The sequence below is a fragment of the Aspergillus foveolatus genome (genome assembly GCF_047715535.1).
Source record: "Aspergillus foveolatus strain CBS 279.81 unplaced genomic scaffold BDW70scaffold_7, whole genome shotgun sequence".
Classification (NCBI taxonomy): Eukaryota; Fungi; Ascomycota; class Eurotiomycetes; order Eurotiales; family Aspergillaceae; genus Aspergillus; species Aspergillus foveolatus.
In genome coordinates, this window is record NW_027396071.1 from 423,666 (window position 1) to 440,431 (window position 16,766).

Here is a 16,766-nt window from a genome sequence, read left to right on the forward strand (position 1 = left end):
TGATGATTTGCCAGCCTCTGTCCAAACAATCTGATACGTCGTGTGCGACGAGTCCAATGGCCAGTCGCCGTTCGCCTCGAGGAGCCATGAATCCTGAGCATGGTAAGCTTCCCCCGCATTTCTACTCCAGAGTCTCATCACTCTCTTCCACACTCTATTTCTCTCCATCTCTTTTTTCATTTCCATCAGAGTATCAACAGTCTGGAATTGTTGATTCATTTTCGACCTCATCCTGACTGTGTCTGGATTAAGATCACCGGTCTCTGCTTGATTGCGTCATCATCAACAACCACCTCGGACAAATCCCCAGCAGACGGCACTTACACTCATCCTTCCTGGGTTACGCTACTTCTGGTTGTACTGGCATCTTGTACTATCGCTGTAACACCTTCCATCTTTTCGCACCGAAATGAGACTGTCTCTAGCTGTGCTGACAGCTGCGCTTCAAGCGACTGTCGGCACGGCCTCGACCTTGACTCCGCCTGTCTTGCCTTTGATCGTGCGGAACCCCTACCTAAGTACTTGGCTGGGCAATGCCCGCGATGTGCCTTGGTCGAGATGGCCTATATTCTATACCGGAGAGGAAATCGGTCTTGGATTGATGGCCCAGGTCCCGAGCACGGGCACAGTGTATCCCCTACTGGGCAAGCCGCATGAGAGTCTACCAGAGTATGCTTCCAGAGCGCTTTTCACGAGCGTAGAAAACTGACAAGTTCTAGGTCAATACCCTTAGAATACCCTACATATCTTGGAGCAAAATACGATGCGTCTACCACGAATCTAACATACAGTATCAAGTATTTAGCAGATTCTACGCCACTCAACATCACGGTCTCGTTCCTATCTCCCATAACGCCGACATCGACTCTGCGGCAGTCGATTCCGGCTTCTTATATAACTGTATATACTGAGAGTGAGGTGACTGTTAATGTTTATCTAGACATCAATGGCCGTTGGGTCAGCAATGACGCAAATAGCAAGATTACTTGGCAGTTTGGAACGGAGCGGGCTTCTCTACAAACCTCGCCAACCCTACAGAGATGGACTTTGCAAAGAGAGAACCAATTGCTCTTATCTGAACTGCATGATAGAGCAGAATGGGGTGCCATCCACCTCACTGGTCCTGCTGTTCGTTTCTCTCTGCCACTCATTTGCATCCAAGCTGACGGGATTAGGATGTCCAATACCAGTCCGGATCGGCTCCATCAGTGAGACGTACGTTTGCTGTGCGAGGTTCTTTGACAAACGTGAACGATGCTGGTTTTCGGACGATAGGAGACCGGGAGCCTGTCTTCGCCTTTTCCAAGTCGTTTGTGCCCTCCCGGAAGTCCGGCCTGACGACCGATAGCGTCACCTTCACTATTGCCCTAATCCAGGACCCGGTCGTGCAGTACGCTTCATCGCGCGGTCTGACCATGATGCGCCCTCTCTGGAAATCGTGGTTCAACAGCGTTGAATCGTTATTGAGTTTTCACTATTTTGACTTTGCCAATGCCGCATCCCTGGCTTTCAACTACTCTCTGCAGTTGGCCGAGGATGCATATCAGTCTGGCGCACAAGACTATGTTGATATAGTGGCTCTTTCCGCTCGACAGGTCATGGGTGCGACGACTTTCTCGGGTACTCCAGAAGACCCAATCCTATTCCTGAAGGAGATCTCTTCCAACGGGAACTTCCAGACTATCGATGTCATTTTCCCCTCTTTCCCGTTCTTCTTGTATACGAACCCGCGCTGGCTTGCATATCTTCTTGAGCCTCTGATAGAGCACATGCTTAGCGGGCAATATCCTAACAAGTATGCTATGCATGATTTGGGGACGCATTTCCCCAATGCCACTGGACATCCCGACGGAAAGGACGAATATATGCCGGTGGAAGAGTGCGGTAATATCCTCATAATGGGACTGGCAGTTGTGAACTCGATGCTCTATGATGAAGATTTCGCTGCGTCATCGATCTGGTCCACACAAGGTGAAGCAGCGCCCATCACAGAAGATAACGCTGGCTTCTTCCCTCTGAATGAGTTTCAGACTCTCTCGGGTATCGCGTTACAGGATGGAAAATGGGGAGGCTCCGCCTCAGGGCGTCTTCAAGCTGAAGCATGGATCCAGCGCAGCTATCGTCTCTGGACACAATGGACCGGCTATTTAATCGAGTACGCACTGGAACCTGAGAGACAGCGTGAGTACTTAATATCCTTTCCGCGCAACGATCAAATTTAACATCACCAGTGTCTACCGATGATTTCGCCGGCTGGCTTGCGCTTCAGACAAATTTAGCCCTAAAAGGCATTATCGGAATCAACGCTATGAGCAAACTTGCCGAGATTGGCGGATACACAGAAGACGTCGTACACTACAAGGTACACCCAGAACCTGTTTTGAGATTGACTTGTCTAACATTTCTAGAACATCTCTGACACCTACATCGCCAAATGGGAAGAATTCGGCATGTCGCGGGACGGCACCCACGCCAAACTCTCCTATAACTGGTATGGCTCCTGGACAACGATATACAACCTCTACGCCGATGCCCAGCTCTGCTTCCATCTCGAAAACACCCCTCTCGACCCCTCTCCATCTTTCTCACCCATACAAGACGACAATTCCCAAACCCCTCTCCACAGCAAACCTAAACAACCAAAACAGGGCTTCGTCCCTCAGCACATCTATACCAAACAATCAGATTGGTACCACAACGTGCGCCAGAGATACGGCCTCCCGCTGGACAGCCGCCATCTCTACACAAAGACGGACTGGGAGTTCTTCGCCGTCGCCGTCGCGTCCCAGAGTGTCCGCGCTGAGATTCTCGAGTCCGTGGCTAAATGGGTCAATGAAACATCCACCGATCTGCCATTTACGGATCTCCATGATACGGAGGGGAGCGGGGGATTTCCCGGGCCCAACTTCTATGCGAGACCGGTTGTTGGTGGACATTTTGCTTTTTTGGCGCTGCAGAGGGCTTGTGGAGGGAGAGCAGTGGAAGGGTTGAGGTTTTTGGATGACGATACTTATTCTAAGAAGGCTGATGATGCGTACGAGGACTTTGTTCGAGAGGATTTGTAAAGAGGATGATGAACGAATAGGAGAAAGGGCGGAGGGCTTGAGTATATATTCCTTGCTTTGGAATCCGGTTACTTAAGATATGAGATAGTCATACTGTTTCATAAATGATCTTTACTCTTTTAACAGTAACGGCACAATAATTATCAATGCTATCTTAGACCGACTTCGAACGTAACATGTACTCCGGAGTCCAAATTGACCATACATTGTTCCGTAATCGTCCTAAATAACCTAGTGCAGCCTTGGCTATCAGTAGCCTCCACAGCTAACAGACTAGGCTGGCTCGCTGAGCATCTACGCAAATCTACTGTGGTAGTGTTTTGAATTTCACTTTCCTATTTTTGACATTCAAATCAAAGTACATGGGGAGCCGATTTTTGTTCGAAAAAGAGACCTATACGGATATATCCTTCTCAGTCCCGCCTTTGCAACACCTATTATGCGCCCTGACATTCCTGAAAGGAAAATCCGAAGTGCAAGCTCTGCTTCATTTCTCTGATCGTAGTCCGAGTTTCCCAAAGATCATGTAAATTTATGGGCATTTGTGGGAAAAACGGGCGAGTTCATTTATTTGCCGCCAAGGCTGGGGAAGTTCTTCTCGTCAACGGTGACGGGGGCAGGACGCTCGCTGCGGGGTCCGTTACCACGGCCACCACGGCCAGAGCCACGGTCGCCACGACCAGCACCGCGACCACCACGGCCACGACCACGGGGAGCGCCGCCGCCAGTGCGGGGAGGCTCGACGAAACGCATGTCGACGTCGAGGTAGGTCTTCTCCTTGCGCTGCTTGGTGCCCTTGCTTTCCTTCTCCTTGCCCGCAATGTAGGCCTCCTCGTCTTCATTGCGCTTGAACTCCTTTGCGTTGGCCCACTTGTCGGTCTTAGTACCCTCGTTGGGAGCACGGACGGGCTTAGCGGCAAGGTCCTCACGGGCAGCCTTCTCAGCAAGGTATTCGGCGAAGGACTTGGACTTGTCGGCGGGCTCCTCAGGCTCCTCAGCAGGGGTCTGGGGCTCGTTCTCATCGGCCTTGGCAATGTTGTCGGCGGCCTTCTCGTCGTCCCAAGTCTTCTCACCATCCTGGTTGCCCCAGCCCTGGTTCACCTGCTTGCGGGTGTCGCTATAAGCATGACAAATCAGCAGTTGACTCTAAGACCAAAAACTGAATTATGGTGGGAGAAAACTCACGCCTGACCAGTGCGGGACTGGCGGTCACGACGGGCAGGGCGTCCACCACGGTCATATCGGACATTGGACTCCTTGCCGGCCTCATCAACAGGCTTCTCACGGTTGTTGCGGCTGCCGGCGTTGCGGTCGCGGAAAGCTAATAACGCAATCGAAGTTAGTCGAATGCGACCAGATGTAGGCTAAGAGATTTGTCACATACCAGCCTCGTTGCCAGTAGCACGGGGACCACGGCGGGAAGTTTGTCCCTCAGGGCGAGAAGGGGCTTCCTTGGGAGCGTCACGCTTGCCGTGTCGGGGGGCAGGCTTGTCCAGAGCCCTTGTGGGAGGCTCAGGCTCTCTGTTGGGGTCTAACTCGGGATCATTTCCTGCAACGGCGGAACAAATATCATGTTAGAACCGGTACTAGCGTCTAGAGGGAAGGATTCGATCACGCGACGACAGCCGAATAGACCGGGACTCGTGGAATGACGTGGGGAAGGTAGAATTACCAAGAAGCTCGTACAGGTTCTAAATTGGAGAGAAAGTTAGCTTCTTGATCGGCCGATAAGTTTCACGTCTCGCTGCGATGGAAACACCGGAGATAAACGAAGGGCAAATAGGCAGAAGCTCCAAATCCCGCAATTCCAAGCTTCACACGCTAGATCATCTCTCAAAGAATCTCAAGAAGTCATGACCCCCAAATTACGCACGATATGTCTGAAAATAAATTCCCCGGACGGAGCTTTCGACGGAGAAAAAGCATTGCACTGCCACGTACCTTGGACCGGACGTCCGCCATGACGCCTGGGGTATGAGGGGCCTTCCGGGGGAAGGCTCTCTGTTATCGCAGCAATTCGATCCGGGAACGCGGTTTGCGATTGACGGAGACGAGGCAGGCAGAACCTCGACGACGGGAAAGTCGGTGTCTCACGTCTCCTCTCGGGGATGGATGGGGATGATTGAGGGAAGGGGTGACGGAGGTTTGGAGACGACGTTCTTCGTTTGTGGTTGTACTGCACGAATCAGGTAAGGTGCGGATGGTTGCTAAGCGAAGCTGCGGAGCGTTGCATTGATTGGCCTGAAGCTTCTAGGGCTTAGGGTATTGACGTCACCGCCCGACAGACCGCCCTGTCAGATAGCATCATTGAATCGAGCAGACGGACCATCGCAGACGTAAGATAACCGTCTGCCTATCATGACCATCCATTTTAGTATGGAAATCGCGGGTGGTACTGCCAGATTTACGTCACTATTGGGGCCTAAGACATTTTCGGATTGTATCCTAGCTAGTACCACTTTTGACGCAAAGTAGGTTTCAGTGATGTTTCCGAGAATGAACATTGTGAAGTTAGATACAGAGTTCATACACCAAAGCCTTTGCACTCAGACATGGTGGAAAAGCATGGTCTTGCAACAAGAGTCGAGTGAGCCATAATGCGTTGCACAGGAAAAAGTAAACAATAAGAAGAATAAAGAAAAATAGAACCCAGCAAATGAGAAGACTTCAGTGCCATCCATTTTCCTTTTCCGAGAATTTATGCTTAACAAGAAGGTAGAACACCCGGATAACACAAGCAAATGGTATCAACCACCTAACGCCGGCTAATGCTCCAAAACATCAACTTTTGTCTTATAGCCGTGGACTTGCACCATGGACGAGAATAAACTGCTCTATCGGCAGGAAGTAGCAAGAAGAGAAGATATGTACGAGAGATATATCATCGACGGAAACGGATCGGAAGTCATTGACGTGCATTATTTTGCTCGTAGCTGAACGGGGTCTGAAAGTGCATACTGGCGCTCAGTCCAAACGGATCGGCGTCTAGCATCGGCTCATAGTTTCCCATCATGGCGCTCGTATTGCCGTATGCCCCGTTGACAGCTTCCCCTGAAGAGTGGCTGTATGGATTCATACCGTGAGGGTTCATGGGGTGAGAAGCATTCGAGACCGAGCTTGAGGGATTGTACCCAGGGACGAAAGATGAAGTACCGACAGATGATTCGTGCTCGTCATCAATCATGTCCGCTTGTGCATCATATTCTTGTTCTGAGCCATCATTAGCAGGGACCACAATGATAGAAGGCGATAGGGTTTGACTCACCTAACTGATCATAATGTTTCTGAAATGGCGATGGATAGTACGCAGAAGGGAGACGAGGAGCTCGAGAGCCCATGCCAGCCGATACGGCAGATTTCGGTTCGGTCGGCTCAGGCTGGCCAACGCTCATGGGTGGAGAGGCCTGGCTGATGTTTCTCGAGTGAGTGAGCATTTGGGACCGCTGTGCTTGAGGATCAACGCCGGCAGGCGACAAAGCTCCCTGAAACCCGTAGTTGGGTGACTTGGCGTGCGATGGTGAGGAGACATGGGAGGGAGGCGTAGCCTGAAACTGGGGTGACGGGATACCGAAGCCACCATCGCGCGACTGGGGAACACTGAAAGGCTCCTTGGGGGCAAGGCCGCTGGGGTGTCGTTGGGCCGAGCTTCGGCTAATTGCAGCTTGTTGCAGGGATGGAGCTTTGGTAGTTATAGGGCTAGGTTTCCCCGGGCCATTGGGTGTTCCCGCCTTCAAGCGTAGTTCAGCTTGAACATCGATTCCTAGGATGTGTCAGTACGACGAGACCAGTGAGGTAAGAGTGAAGTCAACCAACCCTTTTCAAGAAGGATGCGCTCGAGAAGAGAATTCTTGTAACGCAGCATCAAGCATTCATCTGCAGCGGTGCGATGATTCTGCTGCAAGGTCTGCAGGGACTCTTCATTGCGCTTGATGGTGGACTCGAGCTGGCGGATGTACTCTGTGCGACGCTCACGAAAGGCCGCCTGGGCCTGGCGATTGCGCTGCTTACGCTCTTCCGAGGTCGCATAGATCTGAGCGAAGTCAGTTTAAGCGTCGGCAGCAAGGGTAGGCTCGGAATAAAGATCGAGGCTCATGTTAGTACAGACAAAAAAAGCGCGGACATTGGTAGAAGATAAGGGATGATCAATGAAAATGATAAATGGGAAAACGCCGGGATGCGGGGCCCCGGACACTCCGACCAGGGTGCAAGATAAAAGAATAATGTCAAAAGATAAGGCCAGCAAATGAGAGCAGCAGTAGATAAGTAAAAGGAATGCAAAGAGATAAAAGCGATAAACACCAGCAAAAAAAAAAAAAACATATAAAAAGGGACATCCACCCCCAGATGGATGGCGATGGTTCTTACGTACAGGTTTCCTGCCACCCTTCCGCTTCTGTGTCTGGGCGACATCTTGCGTCAAGACCTCGCCCTCGGGGTCTGGCGTTGAGACAGCTGAACTGATCGAGCCTTCGTTTAGGGGTTCTGACTTGGGGGCGACCTGGTCCATGGCCATGTCATTATGGTTCAAAATGGAGGCCTCGACCATAGAAACCATCTGATGCTAATGAGGGGGGGATATGCTGTTGACGGTTTGGATGCTTTTGCCCGTTTATCCCCCCTTCGCAAGAGAGCTTGGTAGATTCCCCAGACTTACGGGGTTGGATGGCGTGATCGGAGTCTATTATAAATGGAAAAAAGAGGGGTGACCCGGGTGTGCTTTGCTCAGATCAGACGAGACCAAGGCCCCGGCCGCGACAAACAATACGCCTAGGACCGACTGGCAAAAAAAAAAAAGGAATTTTGCCCCGGCGGGGTTGGAGCGATGATTCAGACGCTGGAAACGCGCGGCTGGCGGCTGAGGAACGGGGACGTGCGAGTGACAGTTAGAGAACCGGCGGGCAAGAAGGTTGTGACATAAAAAAAACTGACGATGAGGAAAGGATAACCAGGAGGGAAAGGGTGGAAGTCGGGAGAGGACGAGGATGGGGGAAGTTGTGAGGTAAAATTATTTTCTAAGCACAAGGACCAGGTGAAGGGAAAAGGAAAAGTTCGTCTTGTCGGACTTGTCCTCGTGGAGAATGCCTTTTGCCTTCAGCACAAGAGGGGTTATTCTCTGGATCTTAATTAAAGCCAGGGATCTGCTCTGCTTGATTTTCTCTTAACCGCAGTTTTGGAGCGAAATAATGAACATCATCCCAGGAACCCAACATGCTTTCTTCTTTTCTTGTCCCTTCTTGTCCCCAATAGTATGACTTCTATATTGGCACCGCGGTCTTGGTATCTCTTTACTCTCTTGTTCAACGAACTGCAAAACCCGATTCATCATGGGACCATGAGCCGCTATTGGGTTGTCTGGGCTGTCTGGGCTGTGGTGCTCCCCTCCCACAACCGAGCTCCTTTACGAGTAGGAAGACTACCACTTACGAGGATGGCTGCGAGATGGCTGCGAACTGGCTACAGGCGTCGCTTCTTTGGCTCTGGGACACAGCACTAGATCCACTCCAGCAACGAGGCAGTCAGACGCACACTCGGACACTAGCCGAAGATCCGCCAGAGGCCACGGAGGCGAGGATGCGTCAGTGGTCGAGCCTTTAGTCGAGGACTCGTGGCCGCGTCGTGACCCTGGTGGCCCGTCCGCCACTGCCACTTGCCATGTTTCCCCATCTAGGCAATGGGTGGAGAAATGAGGTTCGGGACTCGGTGATGCCTCCTAGCCAATTCGACTGTGTGATGGGCTATGGAACGCGTGAGGAACATTCTCTTTTGCGCTCCGTCTAGGACTCCAGAAGTATCCTTTTCAGGGGAAAGTGATGTATCAACTGCAAAAGATCCAGCAAAGCAGGTTCTGGGGGCCGATCGAAGGCTATCCGCGGAGAAGGGGGTGGTGGTCAGCCGTGAGCCTTGCAGAGTTTTCGTAACTGGCGATACCGGGACAGGGAAGCCCGACCTTCCCCAAGTCTCCTCGTCTTTCCTCTCTCAGCCCATCTTCCGGCTGAACTACGCGGCGGTGGCCGTCCTGGACGGCGGTTCAACCAAAGGCGCACGACTCAGAAGTCGGTTGCCTGTCTCGAGAACGGTTGGTTCGAGAATAATCTGAGACACAGGGTAGCATACCATCATCTATACCTTACACCACTGCGCAAAAGGTGTCTTCCGACAATCGCAGCTTCGCTCCGGGGCCAAAAATAGCAAAAATGCAGCATGAAATCCCAAGTAGAAAATGACTTAAGTCGGTTGGCTGATCGGCGAGGTCCGTCTGGGGAGATTTTGCATATCATCGTGTTGTCGCCCTGTTCAGGAGGGCTCCGATGAACTATACTCCTCTCTGACACCGGCGAGATCCAGCAACAAAAAAGCAATATACCGTCACGCGGGCAGCCTCATTCACAACCGCTACTAGTCTACATCATCCCGATGTTATCAAAATGCGAGAGCTGGTCGAATAATCTGTTCTCGATGTCTAGTCTGGATAAGTCAATCCCAAAGCAGCGTCTCTGGCTGGGGTAAGGATTACGGAACAATGGAAGGAAGATTCTACGACCAATTCGGTCGAGGCAACGATTCATACCCCAAGATCGCTGAGTCGAGATCAGGTCTTGTCTTGTAGGGCACATAGGTGTCGTATATTCATGCAGCTCGTTCAAAGATGAAGTTGTACAGTAGAAATCGAGAATCGAGAGAGCAAGACGGCGCAGTCAAGACGGGAAGCAACCGCGGCTGTCGGTGTCGGTTCCCCGCCAAATCTACTCCGTACTGCTGGTTCACATGAAATGATCCCAGGATCGACGCAATCAACAAGTGCAGCAGAAGTTATCCAACAGCTTGCATTCTTCTTTCTCTCTTTAGTCTATTATTATCGCTAACGTTACTTCGGCCTGTGTTCGTGATTCGTCGACAGCGCGCTTATTGGCCGTCTCTCTTTGCCATGGCATCAACCGCGTCGGCTGCGGGCGACTCACAGTCTCCCCCTGAGCAGACACAACAGCAGACAACCACGACAGTACAATCAGACGCAAATACACAAGACTCATCTACGACGCCCGCTTCAACAGAAGCGCCGAAGCCTGAGCCCGGCCAGCAACAACCGAAGCAATCGGCCGACGACGACGACGGCGACGATGATTCAGACTTTGACGAGTTGGATGGTATGTTCCTAAGAAACTTCAAGCCACTGTCCTTTACGGTGCATGGTAATTGACTATTGTCTTTCATGTCCATAGAGGTTCTCGATGACTTCAAACCAAAACCCCAAACTGACACCCCCGCACCGCAACCCCCCAAACCCCCCGCGCCCGCCCCCGAAGACTTCGACGAGCTCGCCTTCATGAACCAGCTGGAGAAGGATATGGCCAAAATGATGGGTCAAGCGGCGCAGCAATCCGGCGTTTCGGATCCGGCGGGTTTCGAGGACACAATCAACCAGGGCGCGGACGCGTTCACGAAACAGTTAGAGGAGAGCGGGATTGCACCGGGCGATTTCATCAAGCAGCTTTTAGCCGATGTCATGGCAGAGGAAGGAGAAAAGGGTCAGTCATCAGCATCAGCGCCATCCAGCGCTTCTGCCGGAGCAGCACCAGCACCAGCAGGAAGCGAGGCCGGCGCAGGTCCAGAATCATTTAACGATGCAATCCAACGAACGATCAACCGGATGAAAGAGTCCGGCGAGAAAGCGACCGCCGCCGTATCAGAAGATAATGCAGACGACCTCATTGCACAGCTCCTCAAGGCCATGGAAGCCGGCGGCGACGGGTCTGGCGGCGACGAAGGCGACCTGACCAAAATCTTTATGGGTATGATGGAGCAACTGTCCAACAAAGACATGCTCTACGAGCCGATGAAGGAACTGGACACAAAATTTGGGCCCTGGCTAAAGGAGAACAAGGGCAAGGGGAAAGTTTCCGATGCTGATATGGAGCGGTACGAAAAGCAGGCCCAACTGGTCGGGGAAATTGTGAGGAAGTTCGAGGAGCCAGGTTATACGGATGAGGATCCAGGGTGTCGCGAGTATGTGTGGGACAAGATGCAGGCTGTATGTCCCATAACGTACTTGGTGAAGGCTGTTTTATGCTAACAATAGCGACAGATGCAAGCAGCCGGAAATCCACCAGATGAACTTGTCGCTAATCCTTGGATGGATGACCTCAAGAACGGCGGTGGTGGTATCCCCGATTGTCCGCAGCAATGATATACGTCTCGCATATAGTATCGTGTCATACTATACCCATATTTCAAAGGTCTACTCTTCTTTCACACCAGATTACGTCCTTTCTGGGTATCATATAATATTCCAGCCGATTCAAATTTTGCATCTCTTCATATACAGTTCCATTGTGACGGTCCCATCACCATTTCTCCCTCTGACCTAGGCGCCCTACAGAGATCAAGTGCCACTCAAACCCTGACAAGTATCTGCATTTCACGAATGTAAATATATACTTCGTATTCAAGCAGTCCACGGAAATTAGTATCAAACAGTCCTGAGCTAGATAAACCACCAGTAACCCGAAGCACAAACGCCTGCACCAGCCTTAACGCCAATGTGAAATAATCGTCCCATATCAATGAGGAAGATAGAGTCCGACGCACGGCATGTAAAACTACTTCAACTCAACCAGACATCTCCATGTCCTCAGGAGGATTGTGATCCACCAAATCCATGAAGATATTGTCATATTCCTCGTCGCTGAATGACGAAGTCGTATCATTGGCTCTGCGTCCTGTCCCATCTGGTAGATGCCCAGCACTTCTGATATTACTGTCCCCATCAACCCCCTCCAGCAGCGCCATCTCCATAGCGCACTCTTGCTCGATATACTCATCCAGTGCTCGGATTGCTGCTTCATCCGCTACTCCTAGTTTGTTAGTCACGGCGCCTGAAGTAAATGCATCTTGGAGAACATACCCGCATCAAGACACTCATACTCATCCTCACCCTCCCATTCCTCAATCCCCAACCCATACTCCGCCTGAATCTCCTCCGCCCTCCTCTTCATGCTCTCCGCCCACTCCTTCTGTTCCGCGATGTCATCCATGTACGCCAATTGCTCAGCGCGGGCCTCAACGCGCCCATTGTCGCGATCTTGCTTGACGCGGTTGAGGAAAGCGTTACGCCGGACGGAACGCGCGCGCGGGGAGGCTGAGGATGTGTATGTGCGTTTTGTAGAGTGTGCAAATAGAGGGTTTGAGATTGTGTTTCTGTAGCGATTTGCGTAGGTCGAGCTGGGGGCTGGTGAGGGGGTGCCGCTGGTGTTGGCGTTTGCATCTGCGTTGGCTTTGAGGTTCCGTGAGGGCGAGGTTACCCTCAAACTGTCTTGATCTGGTGAGGGTGAGAGTGTAAAGGTAAATACCGGGGGTTGGAATTGCAGTTGAGGTGTTGGAGCGGTGGCGGCAGCGACTGGCGCTGCTGTCGTTGATTGTCTGCGCGGGGAGAGCGGCGACGGGTGGACGGGCGTCCAAGGGTATTGAGATGGATTATTGGATACCGGTTGCATTGGCGCGAGTGCGGCGAACATGGCGATTGCTTCATATGAGAGCAGAAGCTTAGCCCGCTGTCGCCGCAGGTTATAACGATGATGAAATGGAGGTTGGCGAGTCGGGCTTTGGCTTTGCGGAGATTGTACGAGCGAAAAGCAAACTTGAATCACCAGAAATACAAATATTATTTGATCGATGGCCGCGCTGGAGGTTCCAGATCCAACCGTGGCACTTTTTGAGCTGTAGGAAAATAGGCAATTTGGGGTAATATATTGGATCGCGACGGTGACCGCGGGTGATAAACGGCTTTGTAGAAACGCGCTTGGAAACGCGCTGCCACGTGCACGCTAAACTAAACTAGGATATATAGCATTCCTCAGGCCGCGAGATAGAACTATGTACACTGATCATAGCGTACAGAATTTGGTCGCGATCAGAGATCGCAGACGAGATCAAATTCTGAGTCATATGGAATCGTGGTCTGCGCTACCAGCACCGGGCTTGCCCCCGTCGTTTCCGTTTTGGTATGGCCTGCTTCTGTTTCGTCTGCACCTGATTCTGCTGAATCTGCTTCAGCTGGATTTGACCCGGCCGCGTTGGATTCCGTTGTGTCCGAGGTATCCGTTGTATCCGAACCCCCTGTATCTGAATCCGCTGTATCCGATGCTGTCTCAGAACCTGTGGCCTCTGACTCCACTGCGCCTGAGGCCGCTACTGATACTGTATTTGATTCTGAATTGTCAGATCCATCCGCGCCTGATTCCGTCGTACTCAATTCTCCAGCATTATTGTCCGCTGTGTTTGACCCTGCTGTCTCTGAATCAATGTTTGAGCTTGCCGTATCTGATGAAGCGGTAGCTGATGGTATCTCTGACTCCTCAGCTTCAGTCTCGGAAGTATCAGAATTGCCGAGTGAAGCGACGCTCATGGAACTACTTTCAAATGCAACCGACGGCGGATCAGCAATACAATCATCTATAGCCCCGCGGTCAGAATGTTCCGGTTGATAAGGAAATCCAAGGGCTGTCTTTGTCTTACTTTGTTGATTCTGACAATCCTCTAGTGAGAACGACGCTGAGCTATCTGTGTTGGCGATCTGGTTAAAACATTTGTTAGATCAAACTGCAGTATTCAGCTGTATACGGCAGATTGTTCATCGCTCACTAGTTGGCAGTTGTCGAACTGAATGTTGCAGCTTTCGGCGACATATTAGTTAGTACGGACTCCCCTATCCTTGTATAGCCGGAAGTATTGTGTATGCACGGAGCGAAGTATACCTCCTCTGAGCTGCTGATTCATAATCCGCCTGTCCACGCCATCAGGTTAGCATATACGGCTCGCTGCTGCAGGTACCAGGCATGTAAAGAAGAGTACATGCTCTAGTCATATGAAGCACTCACAAAGGTATTCCCGTCTACCTCATACGGTCTCTCGGAGTCGCCAGTCTCGGTAATCTAGACCTATATTAGCGTTCAAATTAGGCGTTAGTTAAACGAAAGTAAAACTTGCCGCCGGAGTATCTCCGCCTAAATTTTGCGCCTAATTCAACAAAGGTATTATGGTTAGAAGCTGCTTCGAGTGTATGGATTGAGGTGAGAAGAAGCGCAGCAAAGGTGGAAGCATACGCGCCGAGCTAGATGAGTACCTGCGACCTCGTACTTAATTCCCAATGGATCGAACGCTGAGGCGAGAAAAGTAGAGACGATCCATAGATGTGCAATAGTGCGGAGCGTTGACTGTGTGATCATCGCTCCCGAGTCTTAAGGTCTCAGTTGGCAGTAGGTTGGTTGCAGTATTGCGTAACGTGAAGGGCTCGATTGGTGAGCAATGTTTGACAGGAAATTATGGGAATCCCTGTTTATGTAGAATAGCACGTACGTCTCCAACTGCAGGGATCGTAAGAAAACGGCTTAATGGGAGGTTCCTGCATCCACGCCATTTTGGACAGCCTGACAGGCGATTTGATAGGTCTTGCCGGTTACCTGAGAATCCTTCCGGCTTGGACTTTTGGGCGGGGAATCTGCTTGTTTCACTATTTGAGACCCCGGTCTACTACGGGCAGGCAGCCTACCTATATATTAGTTTAGAGAGAAAAACAGGGTGTACGAGGTAAAAGTCGAGGTATTACATAAACTGGCTCATGAAGAAGAATATGCTAGAGAATTTCTGTCAAGATTAAATACATACTTAGTCTCAATTCGAGTATATGCTTCTCCGATTGGATGTAGCAAGCTGCCAATCCAAGGTGCGAGAAAGGAACAGTGAGGCAGAGATACATAGCTCACGAAATCTTCAGAGGATGCTCTGAGGGGGGAATCAAAGATGGTGACCAACCATAAATGCTAGGCAAAATCAAATAACGAACGTGGTCTTATCAGGGAATGACGTGGTCTATTGGTCGAGAGAAAAACAGCTGAAAAACGAGCAGATTAAACAGAAACGGATGGCGAACAAATCCATCAAACCCTCGCCCGAGCGCCAAATGTTAACTGCGTGATAATCGTACAGACTTTTTTTTTTTTTTTTTAAGTCGATAAATTGTATGAGTGTCGAGATATCGTGTCACGATCTCTGATCTTGGCAGAAAATCTCCGCTCATTTAAAAGTTTGACGCAGCATTGACGGGGCCAGGGTTGTGGTACTGGTCGAGCGTAGACCTGAAGGGAGTGCCCCCAGAAGGGCTTGGGGCTTTCTCACGGACACCAGAGCCGACGGCAGTGCCGCTCATAAGGTCGGTAGCGTCGTCATCCGCGGCAGCCCGCCTCCGGGCACGTATCCTCCAAGCAACCACTCCAATAGCACCAATCAGGATGGCACCACCAACACCAACGACGACACCGATGATGATCTTCTTCTGGTTGGAGTCCAGGCCAGAGTCGGAATCTCCAGAAGACCCGCTCAAGCCGGGAGATTCCGTAGATTCACTGGCTTCACTGTTTGTGCTGGTGTATGTGGTAGGAACTGGCGTTCCATCAATAGTCTGCGTTGTTGTGATGGTGGTTACAGTCGGAGTGCGTGTCGTCGAGCTGTCATCGTCTGAAGAGCTCGTGCTAGTGGTTGTAGGATCCGAATCAGTGCTTGATGAAGTGGTTGTGGTGTCAGTGTCGCTCGTCGTTGTGGTAGTCTCAGGATCCGACGTTGAGGTAGACGAAGATGATGTAGTAGTGCTAGAGCTGGTTTCATCATCGGACGAGCTTGTCGAAGTCGACGTTGTTGGCTCTGTGGTCGTCGTACTGGAGGATTCAGAGGTAGTTGTTTCGGTGTCAGAATCGGTGTCTGTAGCGGACGTCTGGGTGGGCGTCGGAACAGCGTCGGTGACATCCGAGATGGAATCTGTGACCTGTGTGCTCTGACCGGCTACCACAGCCACGAGAGAGAGGGAGTAGAGAAAGAATGGGAGAGCAGTGACCCGCATGATGGGCTATTCGATGTTGCGATGGAGAGATCGAGATGACAACGATCGAAGAACTCGAGCGTCGTATAAGCCCGAGGCTGACGATCACCTAGGAGAAATGCGGGTGGCAAAGAAGCGGAGAGATTTAACGAGGGTCTGATTCGGGGCCTAAGCGCGAGGTAGGCAAGGGAGCAAAGGAAGTCTTTAACGAGCGACTATCACCTCGAATGGAAATCGTCAAGGCGATAATAACAGCGATGAAGGTATTGAGGAAAAGATTGTAAGGAGGTGCGATGAGAATGGGAGGGAAAGGATAAAAGGACTTGGGAGTCACGCCCCCCGAAGACAACACAGCTGGCGGAGCCTGGATGAGACGGCAAAAGCCCTAAGGCTCAAGTGGACTAGTGCGGAATCTCGGTCAGGGAATACTACTCTGTAATGTGCACAGCATAAGGCGCCAAGTCCATTTTGCTTTTGGATTCTTTCAAGCCTGATCATGGGTCTGCGGTCGATTCTTAGCGCAGGCACTAAGGGGCTTTCTAGCCATTCAAGGCTCGTCGCGTGAGACACGCTGGGGGCAGTGTTTCAAGAACGACAGTTTATCAGCTGTCAGAGCGATGAACAAGGAAAGCGACTCTTTCTCGTCAGTCGTCAGAGGCGCGAGACAATCCTCTGCATGATTGCATCCTTCATTGCAACCGTGTCGATCCAGTGAGTCCTTCCAGTCGAGACTGGAATCCGAGTATTATCCCTCACATTTGGAGTGAGTACTACTATTTTAAGCGGCGGGCCATGGTTCATGACTCCAGGGGCCATGGATGCCTCTCCTCCGG

At 51.2% G+C, this 16,766-nt stretch overlaps 7 protein-coding genes across 7 annotated transcripts; 2 read left to right on the plus strand and 5 right to left on the minus strand.

Moving 5' to 3' along the window:
- Window positions 1–157: 157 nt before the first annotated feature.
- BDW70DRAFT_109565 (putative glutaminase) lies at window positions 158–3,110 on the plus strand. The gene is made up of 5 exons (XM_073734505.1): window positions 158–669; window positions 720–1,128; window positions 1,176–2,181; window positions 2,232–2,362; window positions 2,409–3,110. Exons 1-5 carry the CDS (start codon window positions 410–412, stop codon window positions 3,063–3,065), a joined length of 2,463 nt encoding a protein of 820 aa, XP_073599202.1. The 5' UTR covers window positions 158–409; the 3' UTR covers window positions 3,066–3,110.
- A 280-nt stretch (window positions 3,111–3,390) lies between these two features.
- Window positions 3,391–5,243, minus strand: stm1 (putative telomere and ribosome associated protein Stm1). Its single transcript, XM_073735717.1, has 5 exons — window positions 5,007–5,243; window positions 4,738–4,756; window positions 4,450–4,614; window positions 4,251–4,386; window positions 3,391–4,182 (listed from the first exon to the last, which is right to left on the minus strand). Exons 1-5 carry the CDS (start codon window positions 5,025–5,027, stop codon window positions 3,633–3,635), a joined length of 891 nt encoding a protein of 296 aa, XP_073599203.1. The 5' UTR covers window positions 5,028–5,243; the 3' UTR covers window positions 3,391–3,632.
- Window positions 5,244–5,781: 538 nt separating this feature from the next.
- On the minus strand, window positions 5,782–7,966 carry BDW70DRAFT_109608 (uncharacterized protein). Its single transcript, XM_073734508.1, has 4 exons — window positions 7,435–7,966; window positions 6,879–7,095; window positions 6,331–6,825; window positions 5,782–6,275 (listed from the first exon to the last, which is right to left on the minus strand). The coding sequence occupies exons 1-4, from the start codon at window positions 7,618–7,620 to the stop codon at window positions 5,971–5,973; spliced, it is 1,203 nt and encodes a 400-aa protein (XP_073599204.1). The 5' UTR covers window positions 7,621–7,966; the 3' UTR covers window positions 5,782–5,970.
- A 1,869-nt stretch (window positions 7,967–9,835) lies between these two features.
- pex19 (putative peroxisomal membrane protein receptor Pex19) lies at window positions 9,836–11,590 on the plus strand. Its single transcript, XM_073734510.1, has 3 exons — window positions 9,836–10,210; window positions 10,286–11,094; window positions 11,149–11,590. Exons 1-3 carry the CDS (start codon window positions 9,991–9,993, stop codon window positions 11,248–11,250), a joined length of 1,131 nt encoding a protein of 376 aa, XP_073599205.1. The 5' UTR covers window positions 9,836–9,990; the 3' UTR covers window positions 11,251–11,590.
- On the minus strand, window positions 11,405–12,774 carry BDW70DRAFT_109601 (uncharacterized protein). Its single transcript, XM_073734507.1, has 2 exons — window positions 11,968–12,774; window positions 11,405–11,911 (listed from the first exon to the last, which is right to left on the minus strand). Exons 1-2 carry the CDS (start codon window positions 12,575–12,577, stop codon window positions 11,673–11,675), a joined length of 849 nt encoding a protein of 282 aa, XP_073599206.1. The 5' UTR covers window positions 12,578–12,774; the 3' UTR covers window positions 11,405–11,672.
- BDW70DRAFT_109600 (uncharacterized protein) lies at window positions 12,775–14,772 on the minus strand. The gene is made up of 8 exons (XM_073734506.1): window positions 14,727–14,772; window positions 14,165–14,606; window positions 14,049–14,078; window positions 13,940–13,993; window positions 13,817–13,845; window positions 13,704–13,734; window positions 13,578–13,635; window positions 12,775–13,514 (listed from the first exon to the last, which is right to left on the minus strand). Exons 2-8 carry the CDS (start codon window positions 14,285–14,287, stop codon window positions 12,973–12,975), a joined length of 867 nt encoding a protein of 288 aa, XP_073599207.1. The 5' UTR covers window positions 14,288–14,606; window positions 14,727–14,772; the 3' UTR covers window positions 12,775–12,972.
- A 296-nt stretch (window positions 14,773–15,068) lies between these two features.
- Window positions 15,069–16,240, minus strand: midA (putative cell wall protein). Its single transcript, XM_073735718.1, has one exon. The coding sequence runs from the start codon at window positions 15,952–15,954 to the stop codon at window positions 15,139–15,141; it is 816 nt and encodes a 271-aa protein (XP_073599208.1). The 5' UTR covers window positions 15,955–16,240; the 3' UTR covers window positions 15,069–15,138.
- Window positions 16,241–16,766: the final 526 nt, after the last annotated feature.

Coding starts and splice junctions, on each gene's coding strand:
- BDW70DRAFT_109565 (XM_073734505.1), top strand. CDS start 410: ATGAGACTGTCTCTAGCTGTGCTGACAGCTGCGCTTCAAGCGACTGTC. Junction 670..719: donor CCGCATGAGAGTCTACCAGA/GTATGCTTCCAG, acceptor GACAAGTTCTAG/GTCAATACCCTTAGAATACC. Junction 2,363..2,408: donor AAGACGTCGTACACTACAAG/GTACACCCAGAA, acceptor TAACATTTCTAG/AACATCTCTGACACCTACAT.
- stm1 (XM_073735717.1), bottom strand. CDS start 5,027: ATGGCGGACGTCCGGTCCAAG. Junction 4,387..4,449: donor TGCTACTGGCAACGAGGCTG/GTATGTGACAAA, acceptor TTGCGTTATTAG/CTTTCCGCGACCGCAACGCC. Junction 4,183..4,250: donor CAGTCCCGCACTGGTCAGGC/GTGAGTTTTCTC, acceptor TCATGCTTATAG/CGACACCCGCAAGCAGGTGA.
- BDW70DRAFT_109608 (XM_073734508.1), bottom strand. CDS start 7,620: ATGGTTTCTATGGTCGAGGCCTCCATTTTGAACCATAATGACATGGCC. Junction 7,096..7,434: donor GGAAGGGTGGCAGGAAACCT/GTACGTAAGAAC, acceptor GACTTCGCTCAG/ATCTATGCGACCTCGGAAGA. Junction 6,826..6,878: donor GCGCATCCTTCTTGAAAAGG/GTTGGTTGACTT, acceptor GACACATCCTAG/GAATCGATGTTCAAGCTGAA.
- pex19 (XM_073734510.1), top strand. CDS start 9,991: ATGGCATCAACCGCGTCGGCTGCGGGCGACTCACAGTCTCCCCCTGAG. Junction 10,211..10,285: donor AGACTTTGACGAGTTGGATG/GTATGTTCCTAA, acceptor TCATGTCCATAG/AGGTTCTCGATGACTTCAAA. Junction 11,095..11,148: donor TGTGGGACAAGATGCAGGCT/GTATGTCCCATA, acceptor CAATAGCGACAG/ATGCAAGCAGCCGGAAATCC.
- BDW70DRAFT_109601 (XM_073734507.1), bottom strand. CDS start 12,577: ATGTTCGCCGCACTCGCGCCAATGCAACCGGTATCCAATAATCCATCT. Junction 11,912..11,967: donor GTATGAGTGTCTTGATGCGG/GTATGTTCTCCA, acceptor AACTAGGAGTAG/CGGATGAAGCAGCAATCCGA.
- BDW70DRAFT_109600 (XM_073734506.1), bottom strand. CDS start 14,287: ATGATCACACAGTCAACGCTCCGCACTATTGCACATCTATGGATCGTC. Junction 13,846..13,939: donor AGGTAGACGGGAATACCTTT/GTGAGTGCTTCA, acceptor TGGCGTGGACAG/GCGGATTATGAATCAGCAGC. Junction 13,636..13,703: donor AGTTCGACAACTGCCAACTA/GTGAGCGATGAA, acceptor TGTTTTAACCAG/ATCGCCAACACAGATAGCTC.
- midA (XM_073735718.1), bottom strand. CDS start 15,954: ATGCGGGTCACTGCTCTCCCATTCTTTCTCTACTCCCTCTCTCTCGTG.